The 25,096-nt window shown below is 41.1% G+C and overlaps 3 protein-coding genes and 2 long non-coding RNA genes across 8 annotated transcripts in view; 3 read left to right on the top strand and 2 right to left on the bottom strand.

Annotated features, from left to right (window-relative positions):
- The window catches only part of itpr1a (inositol 1,4,5-trisphosphate receptor, type 1a), a 74,234-nt gene extending 72,020 nt beyond the window's left edge, over window positions 1-2,214 (top strand). For all 3 annotated transcript variants that reach the window (XM_017415941.3, XM_025005834.2, XM_037975500.1), the window contains one exon: window positions 810-2,214. In XM_017415941.3, coding sequence (XP_017271430.1) covers window positions 810-896 — 87 coding nt within the window. In that variant the 3' untranslated portion in view covers window positions 897-2,214. The remainder of the gene's footprint in view (window positions 1-809) is intronic.
- On the bottom strand, window positions 1,729-3,731 carry LOC119616989. Its single transcript, XR_005233118.1, has 2 exons — window positions 3,585-3,731; window positions 1,729-3,450 (listed from the first exon to the last, which is right to left on the bottom strand). It is a non-coding gene; the product is annotated as an uncharacterized LOC119616989 (long non-coding RNA).
- Window positions 3,732-3,855: 124 nt separating this feature from the next.
- On the top strand, window positions 3,856-7,401 carry LOC108235806 (class E basic helix-loop-helix protein 40). The gene is made up of 5 exons (XM_017416044.3): window positions 3,856-4,305; window positions 4,415-4,478; window positions 4,731-4,838; window positions 5,068-5,191; window positions 5,379-7,401. The coding sequence occupies exons 1-5, from the start codon at window positions 4,235-4,237 to the stop codon at window positions 6,287-6,289; spliced, it is 1,278 nt and encodes a 425-aa protein (XP_017271533.1). The 5' UTR covers window positions 3,856-4,234; the 3' UTR covers window positions 6,290-7,401.
- A 1,704-nt stretch (window positions 7,402-9,105) lies between these two features.
- On the bottom strand, window positions 9,106-10,647 carry LOC119616995. The gene is made up of 4 exons (XR_005233125.1): window positions 10,332-10,647; window positions 9,994-10,129; window positions 9,351-9,725; window positions 9,106-9,259 (listed from the first exon to the last, which is right to left on the bottom strand). It is a non-coding gene; the product is annotated as an uncharacterized LOC119616995 (long non-coding RNA).
- Window positions 10,648-13,909: 3,262 nt separating this feature from the next.
- slc4a8 (solute carrier family 4 member 8) overlaps window positions 13,910-25,096 on the top strand; it is a 29,133-nt gene continuing 17,946 nt past the window's right edge. For both annotated transcript variants that reach the window (XM_017415992.2, XM_017415991.2), the window contains exons 1-2: window positions 13,910-14,205; window positions 23,616-23,697. In XM_017415992.2, coding sequence (XP_017271481.1) covers window positions 14,167-14,205; window positions 23,616-23,697 — 121 coding nt within the window. In that variant the 5' untranslated portion in view covers window positions 13,910-14,166. The remainder of the gene's footprint in view (window positions 14,206-23,615; window positions 23,698-25,096) is intronic.

Below are 25,096 nucleotides of genomic sequence, written 5' to 3'. Positions count from 1 at the left end.
TGACAGTTCAGATTAAACCACCGATTAGTTTCTATAGATGATTTATTCAGATTAGCTTTGTAGAGATGTAGTAGAGCTCTGTATGATTGTGTTGTACAGTGTTTGGAGTGGCCTGGTTGGCTAAAAAGGCGCTATATTGGTACAGTCCATTTACCATATTTCAACATGGGCTTCTGTGAAAAGGTTATTAAATAACCTCAGTTCTGAGAAATAAGGTTTAACTCTGACTGGATTGATGAGCTCACACAAAGTTCGAGGGGAGCCTCAAAGCTTTCATAGCGGTTCACACAAATAATACTTTATAAATTTTCATATCACAGTCATTTTCATAAACAGTTATTTACATAGAATGCAATGGTTGTTTGCAAGTGCAAATATAGTCTGTTGCACTTACCCTGTATGCCTGGTCAGAATTAAACTCAGTTTCTCCAAATTGAGGTTGTTCAGAGGTCTTTTTCTAGATGACTTTTCCACAGAATACTGCTTCAAAAATTCCAGACTATCCCTTTATAGCAAAACCAAAACCAAAACAGAGACTAAAACTTCTTTGTTAAAGGAGAACTCAGGTCATCCATATAATCTCTTGATTCATTCCACCACCACCTCTTCAACCTCCTAATCCCAGGTTTTTGAGATTATGCCCACCCATGGGTTTTTGCAACAGTTTATTCTGACATTTTTATGAAGCCACCCAATGAAGACAAGTTTCTCAAAAAGAAATCTTTGTCGTGAACTCACAGTGCTAGATTACAGAAGTGCTGCTGCTTCAAATGTCATCTTTGTGCCGTTCTGTTTGTTTCTCTGTGCAGATGACCGAGCAGAGGAAGCAGAAACAACGAATCGGACTTCTGGGTCATCCCCCACACTTGAATATTAATCCCCAGCAGCCTGCCTGAGGCCTCCTGAGGACAATTTCACCAGTCCCTGAGTGTGCCCCACACGCTGTAAAAATACCAAAAAAGTGCCCAAACGTATTTAGATCAATGCCTGACGCTGTTCTTCACCAGACACTGCTAGATGATTGTTTTTTTGAATCAGCAGGTATTTTTTGAGAGTCTGTGTGAAGGGAAAGTTAAGAAGCTTCCTAGCGTGGGCACGTCTGCGTGGGTTAGGTGTGCACAAAGTGCCTCGGGCCGTCAGACGTCAGTCCCGTAAGTCGAGAAGATGAACGCGAATTCAAAGTTTCCTTCTCTGACTGTCTTCTGGATTAGACCTCTCTGGCAACCAAAGTTTAGTCGGTGTTCCTGATTAAGTTTTCCCAGTAAGTGTCCTTGTGGTGAGGTTTTACTCCTCGGTGTTTCACCAGCAAACTCAGGTCACATGTTGATTTGAAGGCCTTTTTGTTTTTCACTTGTACAACACATTATTTAAAAATCTGTTTTCATCTGACAGCAATTGGAATGCTACAGAACATGCAACGTCTAAAGAAGTAACTATTTTTGGATTATATATGTTTTTTTTATTTGAAATAGTTTATTTTCTATACAAAATGTAAAGACAGAGCAGGGTTAAAACAGAATTTATAACTATTTTCCATGAGTCCATTAATGTGGCTTAATTATAAAACCCATACAGTCCTTTTTTTTTAAATGAAGGCATGTGTTTATTTTTCACATTCAGAATTTATGACTATCGCAAACTGAGGTCTTGTTTGTTCTGGGACAGTTTAGATAAAAAAAACGAAAGAGATTCTGAGCGACATGGAAGCTTTTTTTTTGTAAAGATAAATAACCCTGACCTCTGAGAATCCTTTCCAGATGACAAATGGACAGTATGGATTTACTGGAGACATGCAGCAAAGCCTATTTTTTATTTTTTTTGCTTTAATATACAAGTAGGTTTATGATTGTTTTTATTTAGTTTGTTTTTTGACTTCCAACAGAAACACACATCTTAATTTTAGGGTTCTGGGAGCGATGTCATGCAGACATTAATATTCCACTTCAGTCGGTCTACACAGAGTTATGGACACTTTCCTAAATCAGCTTAGTCCTGTGCACTGATATTTGTTTTGTAGCACCTAAATAATTGTGTTTTTGTTCACTTTGTAAAACATCACTAAAAGAATGACAGAGTTCTGAGTGTTTGAGAGGAAAAGAAGGTTTATACTGATGTTACTTGGTGTGCTGCTTGACCAGACTAATTGAAGGTTTGTGTCTGGATTGTACATTCCATTCTTGGAGCTTATTTAAATAAAAATAAGTGTGCAAAATATTCTGTTGGTGAAAACTGTATCTGCGTCAGCCGTGAAGTCGAGAGGAGAACCAAACCAAATGTCACACTGAAGGAAATGAAGGCTTGGTATTTCCCCCAAGTCACTACCATGAAGTTTATTTAGATACTTCAGAGTTTAGCTCAAAGGTTAAACTACTGTTTCTAAATGGCCGTCAGCTTTCCTCAAGCACACTAAAGGTGATCGTGACTCAAAAGGTTTAAAAACAACTCGTTTGGGAATTATTTATTCTCGTTTGTAGCCTTCCCCAAATGAGGAAGTGCACTTGGTAAAAAAAAATCATGCAGTAAAAAAAAAAAAAAAAAACATGCTCGTACAGTTTACGCACTTTTAATTCACTTTGTAATCAGCGCAAAAAGACCATTTGTACAATATTTCGAATGTCCTGACATTTGCCACTTCGTCACAGACATAAATACATATTAACACATGAAATAAACAATTGTTTTTACCCGTTGTTTAAATCTTATTCAGTTTGATTGTATCACACATCTGTTTTGACTCCAGTATCCTTCTGTCATTATTAAGAATATTTAATTATAACCGACCCGTCATGTGCAAGGATGATTTTGTAATTCATGAGTCCTCCACCCTGCCTCAGTACTCCAGTGTCTCTCCAAAAGCACTATTATCCATCAAAAACTCTGTTTATGGAGAAAGATATGTGCACTTTTAAAAGCACTCAATAAAAATAAAAGCTCTCTGTTGTTAGTTTTAAATGTTTTTTATTGAAAAACCAACACATCTGATTAATCAGAGCTGCTAAAATCTGTCCAATGGTTTGGGATATTTAAGTAACACTGCAAGCAAACACACATACAGGTAATTACATTATCACCCGCCTTAACCAGCTTTATCTGAATTGGTAAGATTTTTTTTGAGCCACACAGCAGGCTGATACTGTTTGGAAAACAGAAAACCATTCTAGTGTAAAAGCTTGATGCATTGTTTGTTGTGAGGACTCTGTGCTTTAAAGGAGAAAATAAAGGGGGTGTGTGTGTGTAGGGGTTGTTTTGACCCTGGTCTGCAGACAGGTGTAGCTGCCTTGTGCAGGATGAGCTGGATGTGATGATGTGCTTTGTCTGCCCAGCAGGCTCCTGGGGCCATGAGGAGATCAACGTGACAGGCTGCACGCCTCATGACAACAGGCACGGACTCCACGCAGCCGGCCACGCACAGGTGCACGTGGCACTCCCACCGTGACCGCACCGTTTGGCCTGCAAATTATTATTATTAGCAGCATCAGCGTGAATATTAAATTAGAACAACAGCTAGCGGGCTAATTTTCCAACTATACCGCCTGCTAATGTTTTTTAAATCCACATTTCTAATGTCGCCATGTTGTTTTTACCCCTCTTTCCTCGGTGCATTTGTGTCGCCCTACACTGTTTACATGGTGGCATTGTTTCCGCTCGCCAGTCCCCGCTGAAATCCCGTCCGGGTCTCGCCTTCGCTCCCGGGCCTTGTTGCCACACTCTTCAGCGTGGTGGTACACGGGATCCGCAGCGCCCCGCCCTCCCTCTGACGTCAGCCGCGCTCCGGCCAATCGGGCGCCGGGTCCGCTGCGAGCGGGCCGCCCCCCCCACACCGAGAATACAGCGCCGTCTAACACGTGAGCCTCATGTGACGGGGAGGTAGGTCAAGGCTGAGCGGAGAGTCAGAGGGTTTATTCAACTCGTCGGTCCGAGCTCCGCCACTTTACCCCGAGCGCGCCGTCGAGGGAGGCTCGGCATCCTTCTGCGGAGGGACTCACATGGAATAACTCTGACAGCGTTTAGAACAAGAGCGACGCGAAAACATGGCGAAGTCGTAAACATTTTTATTATTTTTTAAAGCGTTTTTTTGTTTTGCTGTTACCATTCACAAGCTTTTTGCTTGGCTGCGCGTTTATTAGTAACCTGACCTAAATCTTGACCGGAGCTGCGCTATCCTTTCTTCTTCTTCTTATTATTATTATTATTATTATTATTATTATTTATTTTTATTACTGGAGTACAAAGCATGGAGCGGATCCCGAGCGCACAGCCACCGTCTCTGTCCAAACACCACGCTGATCTGTCAGACGTGCAGGGGTAAGTCAGACTCTGGCAAAAAAAAAAAAAAAAAGCCTATTTTTTCTACCAAAAGCTCTCATGAGAGTTGTGTTATTCTGAATGTGTCTGCCCTGTTTGGTCCTTTTAGGATGGATTTCCAGATGTACGTGTATAAACCCAGGCGGGGAATGAAGAGAGGAGAGGAGAGCAAAGTAAGTGTGCGCTTTTTAATATTATCATTTTTATTATTATCAGCTGCAAACTTGTTAATGCGCTCAAACCGCGGGGCTTAGCGCTTATAATCTCCAAGGAGGGAATTAAAGCGGACAGAAGTTGTCATAAATGGCTGACCCATTTTTTTTGGCTGTGACATAACTTCTGGATCCTTTCCCCGTGATGGGTGTAACTCTGCCTCGGATTATTGGGAATGTATTTACGCAACGTGCCTTGTTTGTTCTGCGCAGGACACCTACAAGCTGCCTCACAGGCTTATTGAGAAGAAACGACGCGATCGGATAAACGAGTGCATCGCTCAGCTGAAAGATTTATTACCCGAGCACCTAAAACTCACTGTAAGTTTACACTGTGGCTCGAGGCTGGGAGGGGGGAAAAAATGGGATTTGACCGTGCGCCCTCTAGTGGTCGCCTTCCCGTGTTGCTGCTTATTAGTTGCTGCAGTTGCCTCGCTAATTAAATGAATGTATGACAGTAGATAAGGCCTTGCGCCCAGCATTAGCGCAGCTTAGTCTCTGTGTGTTGGGTAAGCAGTTAAGATGTGCTGACTGTGCGCGTCTCCCGCAGACTCTGGGCCATCTGGAGAAGGCTGTGGTTTTAGAGCTCACGCTCAAGCATGTGAAAGCCCTCACCTCCCTTCTGGAGCAGCAGCAGCAGAAGATCCTGGCTCTGCAGAGCGGCATGCAAATCGGTGAGCCGCAGACGCTTGACATGCACACAGATGTAAAGTAGCTGCAGAACAGAATGCTAAATAGTCAAATGAGTTCAGAACTACAGGATCAAGATGACTTTGATCGTTGCCTGTTTAAAAAAAAAAAAAGCACATCTGTGTGAATTACAAAGTTTCTCACTGATGTTCTTGTTCCTTTGTTTTACAGAGCAGCCACCTGTTAACCAGGAGAAGTCGGAAGAGATGTTTCGCTCTGGCTTCCACATGTGCGCCAAGGAGGTTCTTCAGTATCTCGCCAGTCACGAGTCTGCCGAAGACGTAACTCCGTCTCATCTGGTCAGCCACCTTCACAAAATTGCTGCGGAGGTTCTGCAGAGTGTGCCCCGACCCCACACCCCGCTCAGCCCTCGTCCCGAGGAGATCCCGACCTACCAACAGCACCAACCTCACAAGGAGGCGCCCACCAGCATGCCCCCGAAGCCCACAGAGGGCTACGGCAGGAACTGTGTGCCTGTCATCCAGCGGGCGTACGCTCCGACAAGCAGCGAGCAGAGCGGCAGCGACACGGACACAGACAGTGGCTACGGGGGAGAGCTGGAGAAAAGCGAAAGAGGGGCTCTGCAGGGTCGCCCAGATTATTACGGTCAGGAGAGCCAGCCGAAGCGACCGCAGAGCTCCGGCATCAAGCAGGAGGACGACGAACCTCGCCACAAACGGGCCCGCGCCGAGTCCTCCGAGGACGAGCTGCTCTCCAGCGGCGAGTCCTCCATCTCGTCGTCCTCCAGCGGCTTCGGTAGCTACATGAGCGTCTCCCCCAGCCACCCGCCGCCTCCGCCACACCCACTCTGCATGCCGTTCTACCTCATTCCACCCTCTGCTGCAGCTTACCTGCCAATGCTGGAGAAATGCTGGTATCCTGGAGCCGTGCCCATGCTGTACCCCGGCGTGGGAGGCTCCTCGCCCACCCTGTCAGGTGAGAGACCGCCCCCACCTCAGCTGGTGCTGTCTCCCAGAGGAGGATCACCGGCGCCAGCTATATCTCAGACCCCCATGGACTCCCCTGCCCTCCTTCAGGCACTGAAGCAAGTACCACCCCTCAACCTGGAAACCAAAGAATGAAAAAAAAAAAGAAGGGACAATGTCTTTCTAGTAGCCGGAGACGAAGCCAGCAGTGGGACAGAGAACATGACAGAGCTGTTCATAATCATTCACCTCCTCGTTTCCTCATGACTTGTAGAAATGATTATGTAGACAAAGGTTCAGAGCAGCATCCAGCCCCACTGAGAGGGATGCAAACGCTCTGAGTGAATGTTTAAAGCTCAGTGGTTTTCCTCTTTTCTGATGTATCATAAACAAAACTGCCCTGCACACACACACACATATATATGTTGGTTGAATGTAAAGACAAATGTTTTAGATGCTGCTGTGGAGATGTAAACAACATTGTCGCATCTTGTAGCTGTTGCGATAAAGACTCACCTCTTTGTACTCTAGAAACCTTTCCACCAAATTAGCCATAATTAGTCACCCAAAGTTTGTTGCCTATGTCCTTTGCTCACCATTCTGATAACTGGAACACGCCCTTTGAGCCAGACATCAGGATGACTGTCACCATAAAACTCAAGGATGTCCTCAAAGTGTAAACAGACGGGTATGAGGATACAACCTTGGTGGATGAAGGGATAGGCCACCACATGGCCAAAGTGAGTGTCTTGTACTTTTCTGTTGACAAACAGCCAGTTGAGACGGAGTCATGTAATTATTGTCCATAAACTTCTTGTACATTTCTATTTTTGATACCCGTTCTTGCACTCTGCCCACCCAGACAGTACGTTAGGAGGGCGTGTAGAGTGCGCGGACGATGTCGTGAACTCAGAAGCTGTACATTCTGTAGCACTGTGCTGGACCTACTCAACGTGTTTCTGCTCAAGTCAAACCCGGTGTTTGTTCTTGCTGTTGCCTTTTTACTTGTGAAGAAAAAAAAAGAAAGATTAAAAAAAAAAGCTGATAAACTGCAGGTGTTTCTTCTGTAATGTATGAATACTGAAGTTGGAGAAGCAAAGAGGGGAGATGTGAATGTAAGTTTTACCAGAAAACTAGTTTTCTACAGAGAGAGGTACTTAAGGTTTTATATTTTGGGACCTAAAGAGAGATGTCTGATGTACATATTTTGTCTATAAATGTTGATATATATCATATAAGTGTATTAATAAAGTTATTTTTCCCATGGATCTTTGTTTTGGTTGTTTTTGAAAGCATTTAAGAGTGACACTCTTCATTCATTTAACCACATGAACCAGTCTGTCTGTGGTGACATTTAGAATTGCAACAAAACATGCATGAGACGTGATTCAAACGTGCACTGATCACCACCTTTTTGGTTAGGCTAGTTGGATATTCATATATAATAACACTCATTCTTAGGTTTATTCCAGGGCAGCACTAATGTTTCAGTGCTCAGCATCACAAGCCTTTCAACAAGCCAAGTATTCATGTTTTTATTTATTTATTTTCAAAATTAAGTCAGTCTGGAATGTCATTAGCACCTTTAAACTAGTGGCAATATTATGTGAATTGAAGCTGATTTCCTTTTTTTTTTGTTTGTTTGTCTGGGGACTTGTAATGTTTGTTTGCTGTCTTGGAAGCAGCTTTTACCCATTTTTATAATAAAATATAGTGTTTTTGTTACAGTTGTATAAAGAACAGTCAGTGAGTCCTGGAGGCTTAATGGTTTAGACAAACACCACATAAACCAGAACACGTCTGGTTTGACATTTTGTTGCGCATCATAACTCATCTCTGCTACTTTCTGTCTGCAAACATTTATGTTAATTTACCTATTTAAAGGTGTAACCTTTTATACATAAAAATGCGTTTATTGATACATAATGCAGTTGACCGAAAACGTTAAGTAGCAATATTATGTGAACTGAATTTAAAATTATTTTTAAATAAGAAATTGTTTTTTTTGTTGTTTTTTTAGTATTCTGACAATTGTGAAGGTGAAAAGACACTAAAGCCTCCTAAGAACTGATTATGCAGGGGCTGCTACCATATATTAACACAGGTGAGATATTTTCTCAGATTTTATTTCCTGTAGTAGCTGCTGTTCGACCAAAGCATGTCCTTTGTCTCCATCTGCTGGAAATCTAAAGTAATTACAACTATATCACCCAACTAAGCTTTGAAAGCAGCCCAGTGTGCTCATTGTCAGGGTTTATCATAAAAAAGCAAAAACAAATAAAAAAATAAATAAATTTCAGCTGTTTTCTGTTGTCTAAACTCTGAGCTGCTTATGTTTTCCTGTGCTTTGTCCTTCTGATGGAGGAATGACCGATCCTTATTGCCACTGGGAAAGGAAACCACTGCCTTTAACCAGACAGTGGTTTCCAGCAACAAGACCTGGTTAGAAGTGAAAGGCCTTCAAGTTGTCTTAATGAAGACATTAACAGAAATCCTGTGTCAGGGTTCAAATGTTGTCTGAAGAAGTGAGATGTTTTTGTCAGACTGCGATGTGAGCGTGGCGAACCCAAGACGCAGAGTCATCTTTACAAAAACAAAAACTGATTTAATAAAATAACAAAACTAGAAAACGCAAGGCAAGGCAAGGCAAGGCAAGGCAAGGCAAGGCAAGGCAAGGCAAGGCAAGGCAAGGCAAGGCAAGGCAAGGCAAGGCAAGGCAAGGCAAGGCAAGGCAAGGCAAGGCAAGGCAAGGCAAGGCAAGGCAAGGCAAGGCAAGGCAAGGCAAGGCAAGGCTATGAGCAACATCAACATCTAACAAACAACAATGATCCAGCGGGGTGGTGGAGAAAATGACCAGGTTATATGCACAAGGGATAATATGGGAAGTGGGCACAGGTGAGTGATTACAATGACTTACAGGTGGAGATGGGCGTGGCAGATAATCAAGGGCAAAAGAGTGACTGGGGAGGAGTGAATAGTGACAGCACACATGAACACAGAAACAAACAGAAAACCAGAAACAAAACAGAAGCTTACACAAATACCAATAACCATGACAGTTTTATACCATCTTCACTGTGTTGATGTGAGGAGAGCTGAGGCAGGTTCATCTGCCTCCACGGAAACCTGCAAAGACGTGCATTAAAAACACGAATTAGGAAGTCTTGTGTTCTTTGGCGATTCAAAAGAATCATGATGAAAATAAAGAGACGTTTACAGCAGTTTTGTGGATTACTTGAAGGCCTCCGGTGGAAGCACAAAGCCTCAGTATGCCCAGCTGCACAGCTGAACAGAGCTGCACGGCCATAACATTAGATGGTGTCATGGTCCAAATAGCATTGATTTCCAGAAGGCAAGGGCTCAGATCTCTGCCCAAAGTAAATCAGCTCCACGAAGCTCAAAGCTTGCCTCGCTGTGCTCGACTAGGTCTCGGGCTGTCTGCAGGATTTACTGCACGTCTTGGATTACAAATGACTCCCAGTCTTTGTCACGGGCCTGTCGCAGCTGCAGGTCATCCTCAGGCACCCCTGGCTGGAGGTCCCAAGGAGAGTTAAAGGGTCTCTCAGTGAAGGTGTTCCACAGATAGACTGATCTGAGGAGAATACATGTAGAAACATGTCAAATTTACTTTAAATTACATGGATCTAAATTTCATGTTCAGTCCTATAAATTGCCTTTTTTAATCTCTTCAGAAGAAACTAAAATATTGTAAAAGTATATGTCTGCATTTTATTTTTGCTCTTTCTCTAACTCTGTCTTGCCTCTCATTAAATAGGATGAGTAAAAAAGCCCAAAGGTAACATGCTTTGCAGAATCAGAGGTTTTCAGTCAGTACAAAAAAACACTAATGGAGGTCAAACCTGGAGAACATTGCAGATATTTCAGATCCATCCATTTACCCTCATTAATTAGGGTTCTGTCAGTTTGGATGTATTTCATCAAGTTGGTCTGTGCACAAGAATAACTGAAGAAAAGAGGAAATGCTCTGGAAAAAAACTGTGAGAAGAAACATTTTTAGCAGCACAAAATTGATTTTGTGACACATTTATGATATCATTACCAGTGTACTTACTAACCAAGGTATTCAGAGCAAAAGACAACACAGTTTGTACTATTAATAAATTTGCTTGGAGTACAAGAGAGCAGGTTAAAAAAAATCAAATATTGAACTATAGTGTAACTATAATTTTACTTTTACCAAGACCTCTCGCATCTTTCCCTTTATCTGACTCCAAGTTATATCCAGATGTTTGGTCCAGCTGTCTCCACCTCAGAGGAAATGAGCTTCAGTCCAATATGAGCTGGCAGCGCTCCTCAAACACACCACAGCCTCTGATCACTGGAGAAATAAAAAACAAAAGCATGCACAAAAATCTACAGCCCGAGCAGTCGGGATGAACAACCATAAACATGCATCAAACTGGTCCCAAGACGCGTTTTTGATTCTAAAAATAAGTGAGATTACTCTGTTGAATCTAGTGACCCCGTCACTCTGTCTGCTGCCTCCGGCTTCCTTTGACCCACCACAGACAGTTGCCATAACAACCATTCATGCTCCCACATAATGTTTATAGTTGCCATAACAACAGCACCAAAAACAGCAGGACTCAGTGGGTCGATGCGAAGCCATGTAGCCATGTTTGACTGAAGTGATTCACTTCTCCAACAGCATCAGATGCACCGTGAGTCTCACAACAAGCAACAATAAATCATCTACGTGCTCACGGGCGCCTGGAATCTGAACCCAGTGAACCCAAGTGAGAAAACCTGTTGAAATCAAGTCAGTCAAGTGTGGCGGGTGGATAAACCAACATTGTTTTGATCACAAAAACAGATGCCGTCTGTTAGTTAAAAGGAGGCAGATATTAAACTGTATTTAAACAAACAGCCCTGTGAGACATGAGCTGAAGGCCATTTCTCTTTAAACGCCCCATGCTTGAAAATATTAATCATACTTTACGCAATATAGTAGATTTCCACAAGGTGGCGCACAAAGCTTTCTAACATGTTCTGGTGTTTTTCACAAATTATGATTTATGACAGTAGGAGTTTTAGGTTTTATAAGACATTTTAAACGTCATGATAATAATACTAATGGGCTATATTTGTAATAGCTGATGGTATTAGTGACAGTTTTACAGACAGGTTGTATTTTAAACCGCTTTTGTTAATTTATGTTTCATGTTTAGACAGGTTTTTATAAAGTAGCAAATAAACGAGATTAAACTGAACTAAACAGAGTTAAAAGTCCAACACAGACCAATGAAAAACGTGGTTTAATTTATTCAAGGAAGAATACAATAAAACAAGATTACTGGGAATAAATGAAGTACAAATATCTGCAGGGGGAGCTGTAGCACGACTTTCCCATAACCACCCATCCATTTTCTTTACCCGCTGCTATCTGGGGCCTATCTCTAACAATCCGGCAAAATAATGTCTCCTGAAATATTTATTTTGGTTACGATTATTGAATGAGAAAGCAATGTATCCCTGAAGTATATTTAATGTTCAAAAAGTTTGCAAATCACTCACTAACACCGCAGTCATCCTCCTGACAATTTTCCAGATTACCAAAAATGCTAAATATTAAAAGGAACATTAAGTACAAACACACTTGACTGAGTACTGTTAATTAGAACTTTAAGGTAGTTTTAACTTGCACATTTCCAACTTTTTACATCCATCCATCTTTTACCAGCTTCTCCTTGACGCTGTGAGAGAGGCAGGGGACACACTGGACAGGTCACAAGTCCATCACAGGGCCCAACTTTATACACTTCAAGGTAAATATTATGAAGTATGTGCTTGTCACAGTCTGAGTGAAGAGGAGCTGGTTGCAGAACTACAGGACAGGAGGCAGGGAGGTGACTGAATAAACAACAAAAGGGAGCTGCAGGAGCAGAAAATCTTAAACAAATCAATAAATCCAACACAGTAAGGAAGAAAACTAACAAACGGACTGAGTAAAAGATAACTGAGCTTAAACAGAAGATCCAAGAACAGTAAAAAGGCTAAACAAAAACAAGTATTTACACTGGAACAGGAGACTGGTAGGCTGCATGGTAACAGAAAGAAGGTGGAAAAGTAGAATCGTTGTTTTTATTTACAAGATTTATTTATTTTTTTATTTTTTTATTATATAAATTAGCATCATTTGAGATGGAGAATGTACCGGATTATCTGAGGTTTCTGTCCAGAAGTGGTAGATCAGATCTTTCACAGTGGAGTTCTGTGAAAGGTTTGTGGACAGATAATATCTTACCTGTTGTAGATAGCTCTCCGAATGATGTTGTGGAATTTTCTTTAACAAAGAGGACAACGAAGAGTTTTGTCTTAGGATAATTTATTTAAGCTTCATAGCTGAGAATCACTGTGCTGAGATGAGTCAACAGAGTGAATCTGAAGCATTACAGATAGCTCCCCCTTCTTATACCATTGTAGGATGAGGAGGGGTCAGGGGGGAACAGAAGGGTCAGATAGCTGATCACAAGGGGAGGTAATTAAGGAGGCACATACTGGTAAATTTCCATGCAGTCAGGAGGGGTCAGGGGGAAACAGAAAGGACCAGATAACACATACATCCTGGCACCCTATAGGGATAAGAATAAAGGCATTCCTAACTAAACTAAAACATGGTGGTCACATGCAGCAAGAATCACTAAAAAACAGTATTTCTCCCATTACAATGACCTCAGTTTTCTTTTTTAGAAAACAGACTTTAGTTCTGATTTGACTGACAAGCTGACAGCTAATATGACCATGGCTGAAAATAAGGTGGATTACTGCCATTTTAAACAGCTCCAATCTCAAAAATGTAATAGCAGATCATGCTAACTCTGTCAGTTTTACAGTACATGATTGTTTACATTGAATTACATGGTTATAATGAGCATAAATAGCAGCAGCAGCAGCAAGTTGTTGCATTTCCTGTGAAGCCTGGAGCACCTCTCGCAAGAATATTTAAAGATTTCTTCCAAAATATTTGTGTAATATAAAAGTGAGAAATGTGCAAAGTTTTATACAGTGATATTTACAATAGCTGCTATAATTTCTCTTTTTTATTTGAAGTTGTTGAAGATGGCTGCAGTGAGGGCTGGACTGGGACATAGAAATGGGCATTTTGGACTCACAGTGATGCCAGAGGTAAACTCAGGCGAGAGGGATCTTAACTGACTACCCTACCTCACATTATTTGTATGCTGGTCAGTTAAAAAAAAAAAAAAAAGTTCCCATGACAGATACCCAGAATGTCCGATTATCAATTCAGCCCTGCAGCGATCCACTTTAATACTCAGACTAGCTGTCAGCACATCAATCTGGTCAAAATTAAACTATATTTCTTTAAACTGGAGTTGTTCAATGAGCTACCGACAACAGGTAAGATATTAACTATTCATAACTTCTTCACCTAATCCCACTTTTACTACTATATGCACCAAGCACGCACCTACTGCCGGCAGTGGTTGGATGGTGAGGAGTCTTGGTGAAAGCTGCATTTGTAATTAGAAGCTCTTAGTGTAAAGGTTATGAACAGTGATGTCAACATTTAGCAGCTGGAACGCTGAACATTGTGTGAAAGTGATGCAGCTCCCTGGGCTCATTGGCTGCGGCGGGTAGCAGCAGTGCGTCAGCCTGTGGTGCGCCTCTGCGCTCTGATTGGCTGCCGCCGCGGTGATGCTCTCTGCATCCTGCCTCCACAGCCAGGACCGGGAGGCAGGCAGGCCGGCCGGGAGGGGGGGCGGAGAGAGGGGGGGAGGGAGCTGGAGGCGCGGCTTGGACATCATCATTAAACTGAATCTTTTTGTTTGTTTGTTTGTTTTGTTTTGTTTTGTTCATCAATGCGTGTGAGAGAGCCGTCAGCCGTGGACATGTGTGCAGCCGCAGCAGCAGAGGAGGCTGCCGCGGCCAGCTGCTGACTGCCTTTCCTTCAGAACGTCCTCTGACAGCAGAGAGAGAGACAGACAGACAGACATACAGAGACAAAAAGTCCCACCGTTCATGACCAGGTCAACTCGGACACAACCGGGAGCATGACAGCCAACGAGTCGCAGAGTATCCTGAGCTACCAGGTAAAGTAAAGTCCTCCGCGGTGTTCGCGCGCTGCCGCTGCTGCCGCTGCTGCCGCTGCTGCTGCTGCAGCCTGTAACCTCCGACTGAGCCGAGCCAGAGCCAGCCCAAACTTCAGCATCCCCCTCAACTCTGCGGCGGCAGGTGCGCGAGAGGAGCGCGGAGTGAAGTTGGGCTCTACCTGCAGAGGTGCTTCGGGGTGTTCGCTGGCACGTGCGCCGCTCCTTTCTCGGCGTCACGTTGCGCGGACGGCTTTCCTCCGAGTTTGAGACTAAAAGTAATGAACGCGCTCATCGCGGCCACATTATCGAGAGCATCGATCAGGTTATGGATGTTCACACAGCCCGCTCGATGCTCATTGAAATGTCAAGTGCTCTTCCTCGAGGTCACGTGTGTGAGGAAGAAGATCCGGCTTTTTTTTTTTTTTTAATAGAGTGGACAGAGTGTTCTTTATTGATGAATTTATTTAGTGATTACCCTCAAATGACCTTGGCGCCATTCTTTCACTTTTTGGAGATCTGTCCACAGTTCATCCTTCTTCATGTCCTGGTGGTTCGAAGAGGAGGACAGAGTGTGTGGTGTTAAATATGCTCCACTAGATCAGGCTGCAAAGAGAGGAACCAGGGAGAGCTAAAGCACCAAATGACCACTTCAGGAGTATAAGCCTCCTGATGTGCAGCCTAATAGTTTAATGGACTTGTTGCAGACTGCTCCAACAGTCATATCAGCACGGTGATTTATAATCCCATCCTGTCTGTGAGCAGGAGACAGGTGGAGAGGAACCAGAGGGGAGCTGGGAAGCCTCTGGCAGGCAGGAACAGGCGGTTTCAGAGAAGGAGGGTTATGTAAGCTCCGTGTCACTCTCTGGGTGTCAGGTTGTCCACAGCACCTGTGCACTTCAGCCCCACCTGAAACTGAATGTGATGTTTGCTGCCAAAATGCAATGCTAGTGGCTCGCATAAACTGCTCAGAAAGACTTGAGTAAAGCTTTTCTGCGTCCAGTAAGCATGCTGGTCGAACACTGGAAATAAAGTTATGCATAATCTAATTCAAGACGTCATGCTCTGAGTATGTGTTAGGAATGACTCTCAGCTACTACCACACCGAATGTTAGGTCAATATCTGTCAAACTGACTGAGTTGTAGCCGTTTTTCCTGTTTGCTAAGGTAATTTGGCTGTGGCAGCCATCTTGTATCAGATTGACTCCAAGAGTAAAACAGCTGTAGATGTCCATCCAGTGATTACTTTCTGAGTGATTCACTGAAATCTGTCAAGTGGTTCATGAAATATTTTGACGACAGACGGACACATGAACACAGCAACAGGAGATGAATTAAAGGAAAAGTTCAGATTTTTTGACAGGGGATTCCGTGGACCTCCAAACTGTTTACATTATCTCCAAGTACAATTTTAATTCTTTGTAAGCTTCCCACAAAACCCCGCTTTAAAAGATCTGAACTAGTGTTTTAAGTACACAGACAAAAAGTTTATTTATGTTCCAGGAATGCTATGTTTATTTCTAATAAATAAAAGCACTTTGCAAAATTGAAGTTATTGATGCGTTCAAGTGACTCTTAACTTTCAGTAGCACTCAGGATTATAAAACAGTAATTTGTCATTAAATGAATTTGATCAACAAGATTTTATTACCTGGAATGCTTACTCACGAGCCACTAAAGCTATGTTCAGAATTCTGATTGTATTTGGCACCAGTTTGAAACAATTTATGCAAAACGCTGAAATACGGTATGTGTGCTGTCTTATTTGGCAGAAGTATTACATGCTTTGACTTTTATTCATTCATCTGAATAATTGCCCTCTGAACACAACACGGTGCAGAAATTAGGAGTATAAAATAGATAGTGCAAAAATAAATCCTCATGATCATACTGAGCCTTTGAAAATAATATTTATGTGTGTGTGTGTGTGGGAGGGTGGTGGTGGGGGGTTGCTTTTGGGCATCTTTCCCATGCTTTGATTTTAATCAGTTTATTGGCATAGATCCCATGTAGCTGTAAGGATTCATACTCACCAGTCAGATGACTGAATGCAATATTTAAAGAGTAAAACTGAACATGTTCTAAAACTGCGGACACGTAGGAGTCAGTATGTTTCTTTCATGTTTGAAAACTGCTGTAATGTGTAACATGACATACCTTGAGTCACAGTTTAATGGAAGATATTTAGCTGCGATCAGCAGACGGACTCACAAAGTCTCCATGAGTCCGTGGAACAGATACAAAGGTTTTTGAAAGTTTGTTCGCTGTCTTCAAGTGCACATTCTGCTCCTTGCAGCTAATTTTATGACCAATGGGAAATGCCGGTGACATAAGAAGTGGGGTAAAAAAAGACTTCAATTAAATTGGCTGCAGGCTGCAAGCCTGAGCTCAGAACAATGGTGGATCTCATGGGAATGCTGGATAGAGCAACACCTAAAGGGACAATTTCAGCTTTAATCATTTCTTCAAAACAATAGCACTAAAAGTGCTTTAAACCAATGAAAAAATCTGACCATAAAAGGCAATAAAGATCATAGGAACTCTTGCACTAAATAGCTTGTATTCCTGCTGGAATTGAAAACTGTAATGTGTACATATTGCGCTGATCTCTGATCTCAGATCTCAGAGAGATAATTTTAGAAGACAATCTGAAAATCTGAGAGTAAAAAACATATGTTGTCCTGCCGCACAGTGAAGCCCTAAGCTGATAAAGAAAGAGCTGCGTCTTCACAAATGTGACTCCCGAGAGGTGCAGCTGAAAGCAACTCGAGTGCTGACCTGTTCTGACCGATACCATCCTGTTTCCTCAAGATTTTTATATCATCTGACGCTGTGACATTATCCAGGCCAGGGAAACTTGGATGAGCTTTTTAACCAGCCTGCATTGCTTTCAGGACCGTAATGTCTCGGGTCAAGTTGGTGCTGTCTACATGAAGTCCACCACTCTACCACAGCTACGATAAGCTGTTCTGGACCAGATGCAGCAAAACAAACCCAAGTCACATCATGATGTCTCACAGATGGATGAGCTCTTTCTGCTGGAATGCACTGTTTTCTTTCTCCACAAACAGAAAGATTCTCATTGACTTCACAAGACCCTATTTTTGGTCTTATCTCTCCAGGAAGACTGCAGTGTTCCCGAGGTTCTCCTTGTAGTCCTGCCATGCGCACCATTGTTTTCGCTCTCCACTGGCGGAATCACAAAAATAATATTAGCCAATGGAATAAAGGCCTTTAGATGAATAAAAGTCACTTTGCGTTCCTTCTGGTTCAACCAAACACCTTGATCTTTGTTTGAGGAACACTCCTGGAGGGGGTAACAATGGGCTTGAATTTCCTCCATTTGTACACAAGCTCTTTCTGGATATGGATATGAACTCTCTTATATATAGTTTTGTAACCTTTTCCAGACAGATAAGCATCAAACTCTCTTGTATTAGTGCTTTGTTGCTTTCTTTGCACCAATATAAAGTTCCAAAAAAGGCATTCTGAAGGCCAGACTTTGACAGATTCATATTCGTCTGTAGCCTGTCATCATGTAAGGTGTATGTCTGCGGTTAAAAGTTTATGATATGTTCGTCTCCTACCCACAGGGCTGTCTAAGGCTGCTGTAATATTTGTAGAAAGAAAACAATTAGAGGCAGACTTGCATGTGTGGCATTCAATAAGCTGTGTATGACTCATGCTTCTCGTGGGCTGAAGCAGTCATAACAACCTCCTCTCTCATCTGACCTCCTCCAGCTCTCTGTTTTTTCCTGTATTGCTGATTCATCATTACTTCTTTTTTTTTTTTCTTCCCTCCACTGCCATTCATGTTTAACTCTCCTCTGAGTGAATCTCTGTCCCTGCTCTCTGTAGTATATTGGTGATGCTGCGGTGCTCTGAAGAGGTAGCAGTAGCCCGAGGACACAATTCGAAGGGCCGGTCTGGGCTCTCCAGACACAAACCTGAGTCAGGAAGTGACAGCCCCAGTTGTCAGACTCGGCATCTCAGTCCCTGCTGTCAGCTCAGCTTGCTTCAGAGACAGAGAAGAAGAAGCGGAAAATGGAGTAGTGTTTTTGTAGGGAAGACAAAGCAAGGGGCCGCAGAGAAAAACACAAAAAACGAGGACTAACTGGAAATGACTGAAGTGTTTTGTTAGGAGGGAATAAGTTCAGTCTAAAAACACAAACCCTGAAAGAACTGAAACCCTAAGCTGTATAGATAAATAATGAATGGACTTATTGATTGTTCTCTTCCGTGCCGGTGTAGCTGATGGTCATGCTCTTTACTTTCCACACAATATACGCATATGCAAGTATCATGATTCGGTTTTTTGCAATAAGAAGCCAGTAAATATAGAGACACTAACTCAGTGTCCTTGTTGAAAAATGACTTCAGCTGAGAAGAAAATATGCAGAAAGCCAGGTTGTTTGGCTCTTGGTGAATGGGGGAAATGGTCTTTCAGTGTAAAAGGTTTTATCTGGAGTCTATTTCCCAATTTTACTTCACTCAGTGCCTCCAGTCACGGCTCCATCACAGTGCTTACAGAGTGAGAGGACATTTCTGTGTAATACATTGATTGCCCCACTTAGCCGGGATGCAGATCATTGTTGCACCACATGTTTAGAACAAAGACTTCAAAGAGCTCGGTGTTTTTCACTTTGGCTTTAACTTTGCATTTTGTAACCATGACAATATGTCATTTTGCACCCAGCAATATCAATTTTGAAGAAATGAATCAGACGGAGGACAACACTGATGCCCCATGGCTAGAAGGTCCGGTGTGGAGTTTACATGGTCTCCCATGCACCTGTGTGGGCTTTCTCCGAGTACTCCATTTTTCCTCCCACAGTCCAGAAACCTAACATGCATGTTAAGTTAACGGGTAACTCTAAACTGGCCATGAGGTGTTTGTGTGTGTGCATGGTTGCTTTTTCATGTTGGCTGGTGACCCTGAACAGAATTAAAATTGGTGCAAGAAACAGAAGTTAATAAAAATTGATGTCTTGAAGAAGAAGCCTAAGAATATGCAACAACTCCTCCTGTTTATAAGCTCCTGTAGATTAATAACTCATTTATCATCATGCATCAAAATCTCTGAATTACTCCATAAAAGGAAGGTTTTTCAGACTCTTATAGCTACACAGTGTCCCTTGTAACTGTACTTTTCATTACCATTTTGGGAATCCAGCGTATTTTTAGGACAATTTGGCTTGTTGGAAAATAAGTCTTGAATCTCTTTTTAGCAATCAAAGAGTGAAAGCATTTCTCTATTTTTGACTTTTGCATGCTGAGACTTCAGATGAACTCGCCTGAAGTCATCCTGTGAATCAGTGTTAAGGATTAAAAGAAATTCACCACACAAAAAGGATCATTTTGTATTAAAGAAGATCAGCATAGCATCAAAAATTAATTGAGGAGAGAATGTATAATGATAGACAACTTCACGCATGCGAGATTAGATATTTTCAAATCTATCTTTAAACAGTATTGCCCACATGACTAATGAATAAGTTTCTGCTGAACGCATCCTTCAGTTTGATGCAGGCTATTAAAAGGAGGTTATTTAATGGATGTTAGGAGGGGCTTCAGAGTTTGTCTAAACCTCATGTGAGATTTTTACAGCGTACACTTTTTCACTCTCCCAAAATGTAAAATAGATGTGTGTAATGACCACAACGAATGATATTTATGTTGTCTGCAAACAGTATAAATTTAGAAATCTTTCAAATATTAGTTGTGCACAAAAAAATTTCAATGACTTTGGGGAAGGGACTGGTATTAACTCTAAATTTGTATCTTTTTGAACTCATTACCATCTATTCGCCAAGGAAATTCTTATCTTAAACAGTTTACTCATATTTTTACACAAAATTGATTGTACAGCACCCACCTAATTCAATGAATTCATACATTAAAACTCCTGTATGCTTAAAATAAAGTTGAGGCGAACTCAATGATTTGCTGTTTTGGAACAATCTTGTGAGCAGAACTGGGTATTTTAGGCTGTAAATATTTGTGATGTGCTTCTAAGCAAAAGCTTAGTCATGTCTTTGTTGGGAATACAATGCTCTTAAGTTCTATCTCTTTGAATTCACGTCATAGGTTTTTAAAATTTATCAGCATATCATGTGCTTTTTTTTACTCCGGCTGCCCCTGTGTGGGTATGCCTCAGCTGGTTACCTTCTGATCTGCTTATAAAGGACAGAGCTGCAAGGACATGCAGCCATTTTGGGTCCAGCAGAGGAGCAATGCTGTGGCACTGGCAAGCTGATCCGTGTGGAAAATTATTGTGTCATAGACCCACCTGAATGCTGCTACTCATGCTGAGCTGAAGCACAAGCGTGAAGACAATGAGATCGGTTGCCAGGCGATAGAGTCTGGTGACGACACGCAAATTACCTTTTAGTGGAAAATCATGTGCACGTGTACACGCCAGTGGTCATGGATGTGTTCACTCACAGAGAGCAAACAAAATTTTAAGTGGCATGTGAGCTTTTAATTAGCTCAAGTACTTAATGTGACACGGAGGAGGTGAGATGTGAATGACAGGGAACCATTAACCTGTTGAAAAACAAAAGCCTGCATGAATCTGCCATTAAGAAGGTGATGTCACTGAACTGTGACCAGTGTGACTGTGGGTCAGGGACAACAAAGAAAAAAAAACAGAATTTGGTGTAATCTAATTCCCACAAGGGATGCTTCAAAATGCTTTCTGTCATTCACTGTGTCTTGTCTTTATTGACATGTAGCTATATTTAGTTTGTAATTATAGCTATCAAATAGGCTTTACATTAATGGATTTTTCCCCCTCTCTGTAAATGTGGACCAGATGGATCCAAATTGATCTGATCTGATAGTCTGCCACCCTTTCTGGGACAGAGAGCTTTTAGAGTTGCTTTTCATCCGTTCTGCATCGCTGCAGTGACTGATAAGGCGTTTTGTGTATTTGGCTCCATGTGAGAGTACAGAAAGATTTGGCTGGTAGACCCTTTCATCATTAAAATGAATGTCATGTTAATTTGGAGCTTTTAATGATTCATTTGAATTGTTTTTCCCACCTGATTATAAAACATACAACTTTGATGATTTTTAAGAACAAGAATTGGGTTAATAAGTTTGAACTGATTGTGGGTTTTCTCTAAATGTTGCTTATAAAACTGTGCCTCAGTCACACACGTTTTGTACCCATCAACAAGCTTCTGGTGTCATTCTGGTCTTTTTCTTGTCTGACCATAAAACTTTTCTCCAGAAGGCATTCAAGTTTCAGTTGAGCTTTTTGGAGCAGGAGCTTCTTTCTTGGTCAGCACCCTTTTAGAGCCCTTGGAGATGTAAAACACTTCACTGTGGACAGTAACACTGGTGTTTCAGCAGTTTACAGTTTCATGCTGGCAAAGAGAAACTACCAACTGCAGTTAGTCATGCTCACTAATGAGACGTTAATAGGCCTTGGTTTTGTCAAGTCAAGTCATTCTAAAACCTTCAACACCATCTATGAAAGATTTCGGTGAGTGCATGTATACTCTTGACCCAGAGTGCATCAGAGAAAATACCATTGAAGTTGCAGGTTGTATAGTCATTACAGAATGGGAAAAAGATTGTTCAAATAAATCATTAAGAGTCCCAAATTAATATGACATTCATGTCAGTGATGAGTGTACGTAAACGTCTGCCTAAAACTGTATGTAAAAATGAGGTCCATAAACACTTGTAGATCTTACTGATTGGAACCAAAAGGTGGCTCTGCCTGGCTTTTCATCCCCTACGTCTTAGTTTTGTTGGTCATCCAGACAATTCCACTCTTCTTCTGAAGAGGAAATATGCTTTTGGCCTTTTTTAAAATGCAGAAACATTTATTCTCAAATCTGTGCCTTGACACAGTTCTTGTCTCACAGATTTATATACAATTCTCTCAGCTTTATGACCTGATTTTTCCAGCATCAACAGTTAGACTTAACATAAAGTAAAATGTTTTCCTTTACCAATTAAATAATTGTAAGAAATTAAGTTAGACAAAAATGAAAAACTAAAAAAAGTCTCTATATAATCTAATTGAAGAAATGCCTTTAAATCTCACAAATATACATTACTAAAACACAAAACAGCCAGTGAGAAACTATTTCTTCTTACATCTTCTGCAACAGGAATCAAATGTGAAATTTCATTTCATTTAAATTTGTTGCGTAGTGCAGAGTTACAAATGCATCCATCTGCCACATTTCCATCTCCTTTATAACTAAGTAAAACTACAAATCACATTCAGTGGTTGGGCAAAGCATGTTTTTGTAATTAAGACTCATTCTGCAAATGGACAGAACTGTCTCGGGACAATAAAGTGCTTAGTCATGGAAGGAAATGAAATCTCAAAGCAGCATGATGCTCTGTGTTTGCGACAGAAAGCAGTCCCAGACCAAACACACACGTGTGTCGTATGACCTCTGAGCGCTTTCGAAAAACTGTCATAAAAATACACTATTAAATCTTTTTGATAGTTGAATTTGAGATCATCTGTGAAGGTAACAGAGGGTAGACTGAAACTCTGCACACTCTGCTGCAGAGCAATGAGGGATCCGAGTTAGTGCAGCTGCAGCACAAGCATGCCGCAGCCACGGTGGAGTTTCCTGTAAGACTCTGCCCTCATTATCATGGGACAGATGCATGACCACGGGCAACAGCAACCAATGCACAAGAGCAAACATCACTGTTTCTGAGAAACCTTTGTCACTGGGATAGTAAAATTGTGTGCAGCAACATCCTGTCTCACTGATGGACATGGCACCCTGTTAATTTCATTTTATTAGGTCTGAACAGATGATCTGAATAGCTGAGTGACTCATACTCCATTTACCTCTGATGTGTGTCAGCATGAGTTTTTCATGACAAACTCTCTGAGAACACAGTCTCTGGAATATGATGCTTCTTATTGAAAAGCTTGTGCCAAGTACTGACAGTGTTTGTGTCTTCTCTTCAAAGGAGAACAGTTTAGAAGGACTAAAAAAATAGAGTTGACTGAGATACGAGTTGTTTTAAGACAGCAGCAGTCCACTTTTGCCCTGGCACCATTCACTTCTGAACTAGCCATTAGCTCATAAATGTGATCAGAATTAAGCTCTAGTTCTCCAAATTGAGGTTGTGCAACAGGTAAGATATTAAATGTTCATAACGTTTCTACAGAACATCCTTTCAAAAGACCCTAAGTATTCCTTTTACAGAACATTTCTGGACAAAATGACCTTTTGTGGGTTTTTTTCCTGTACTGAAGCTGACATAAAGGTGATACATTTTTCCAAATGGACAATATGTCTTTTTGACACAGAGGTCATTGAGCTGGAGGGCAATGTGTAATATGTGTACCAAAAACCCTCTGATATGTGACATTAAACTTTATGTGTGTGTATGTGTGTGTGTGTGTGTGTGTGTGTGTGGGTCAGAGGCCAGATGAGGAGGTGGTGGTCGACCAAGGAGGGACCAGCTCAGTGTTGAACATTCACTATGAGAAAGAGGAACTAGAAGGTGAGTTTTTATCCTCTTTTGGATGTACAGTATTAACAATAGATACAGTATATTATGTCTTCTGGTTATCCTTGTAAAAAGGAATGCATTTTTGTCCTTTTTACTGTAAATAAGGACATCATATATGAAGGTTTTTACTGCTGTAAAACAGAGAAATTTAAAAAAGTACTATATTATTATTAAACAAGAAATATTTCCTTAGGGGTCATATATTACTTTTTACTGTTCTGTCCAATCTTCAGAAAGAAATATTAGAATCTCATAATTCTGGAAACCACAAGTGTAATGGGTGCTTTTTGTATGTATGTGTTTTACATTTTAAGGTCATATGGATAGTGTCTGCACACCTCATATTCTAGGGACTGGCCTGACATTTGATATAAACTCATGCATTTTGTTTTCTAACCCTAACCAGGCATTTTATATTCTAACTTTGAATTTATGAACTTAACCAAGTTGCTTTGGTTTTAATGTCAACAAAAGAAAATAAGAAGGAAAATATAATATAAAATAACAATAGCAGTGAAAGACTTATCAATTGTTTATTTTATGATAAAAATGATAAAAACCAGTGGAGAATAATATTTTCCTACTGAGGTCTTTCAGCTGAACGTGATCATTATTGGCTGATAATGTTCGCACAGCTCTTCACTTAAAGAACAACAAAGCAGGAAAAAGAAAAGTCAAACAAGGTGTTTAAGGCATGAAGACAAATGTTCAGATACAGTCATTTTTGTGTGTCTGAAAAAGTCAAATAACAGTGTAGTTTTGTTGTTATGGGGTCGTTTCTCAATGTGATTTTTTTGTTTTGGTACAATGGAAATTGTATTCCTAAGCTTTTTTTTTTTTTTTGCTTGTGGCTTTTTTTCTACAAGATAAGCTCTTTTTTGTGCTACTATGCAGATAAATTGTTTCAGATACAGCTGCAGCTGAATTTCACTTTTCTAATCACCATCAGTTCATGCAGATTTTAAAGTTAGCTGCAGGTCCCTGAAGGAATTATTATTATTATACTTAAGCACAGCAGCATCTCCACAAAACTTATTTGTCTTTGCAAACTTTTGCACTTTTATGCATTTTTCTCAGTAGCAGGACAAAAGTGCACTGATTCACACTGTGTATCAACCATCATCTGTTCACAGTTTGAGTTTCTAATTGCCTTCACATATGTTTGTAAAAAGGTAGAAACATAAATTACACAGCAAGAGCTAGAAAGCTGAAGCTCTTATATGTTTGTTTAATATATATTCAGCATATTATATAATATACAGGTGCTGGTCATAAAATTAGAATATCATGAAAAAGTAGATTGATTTCAGTAATTCCATTTAAAAAGTGAAACTTGTATATTATATTCATACATTACATACAAACTCATATATTTCAAATGTTTAGTTCG

This window comes from Kryptolebias marmoratus, linkage group LG4 (genome assembly GCF_001649575.2).
Source record: "Kryptolebias marmoratus isolate JLee-2015 linkage group LG4, ASM164957v2, whole genome shotgun sequence".
Taxonomy (NCBI): Eukaryota; Metazoa; Chordata; class Actinopteri; order Cyprinodontiformes; family Rivulidae; genus Kryptolebias; species Kryptolebias marmoratus.
This window is presented reverse-complemented; position numbering and strand designations above follow the sequence as displayed.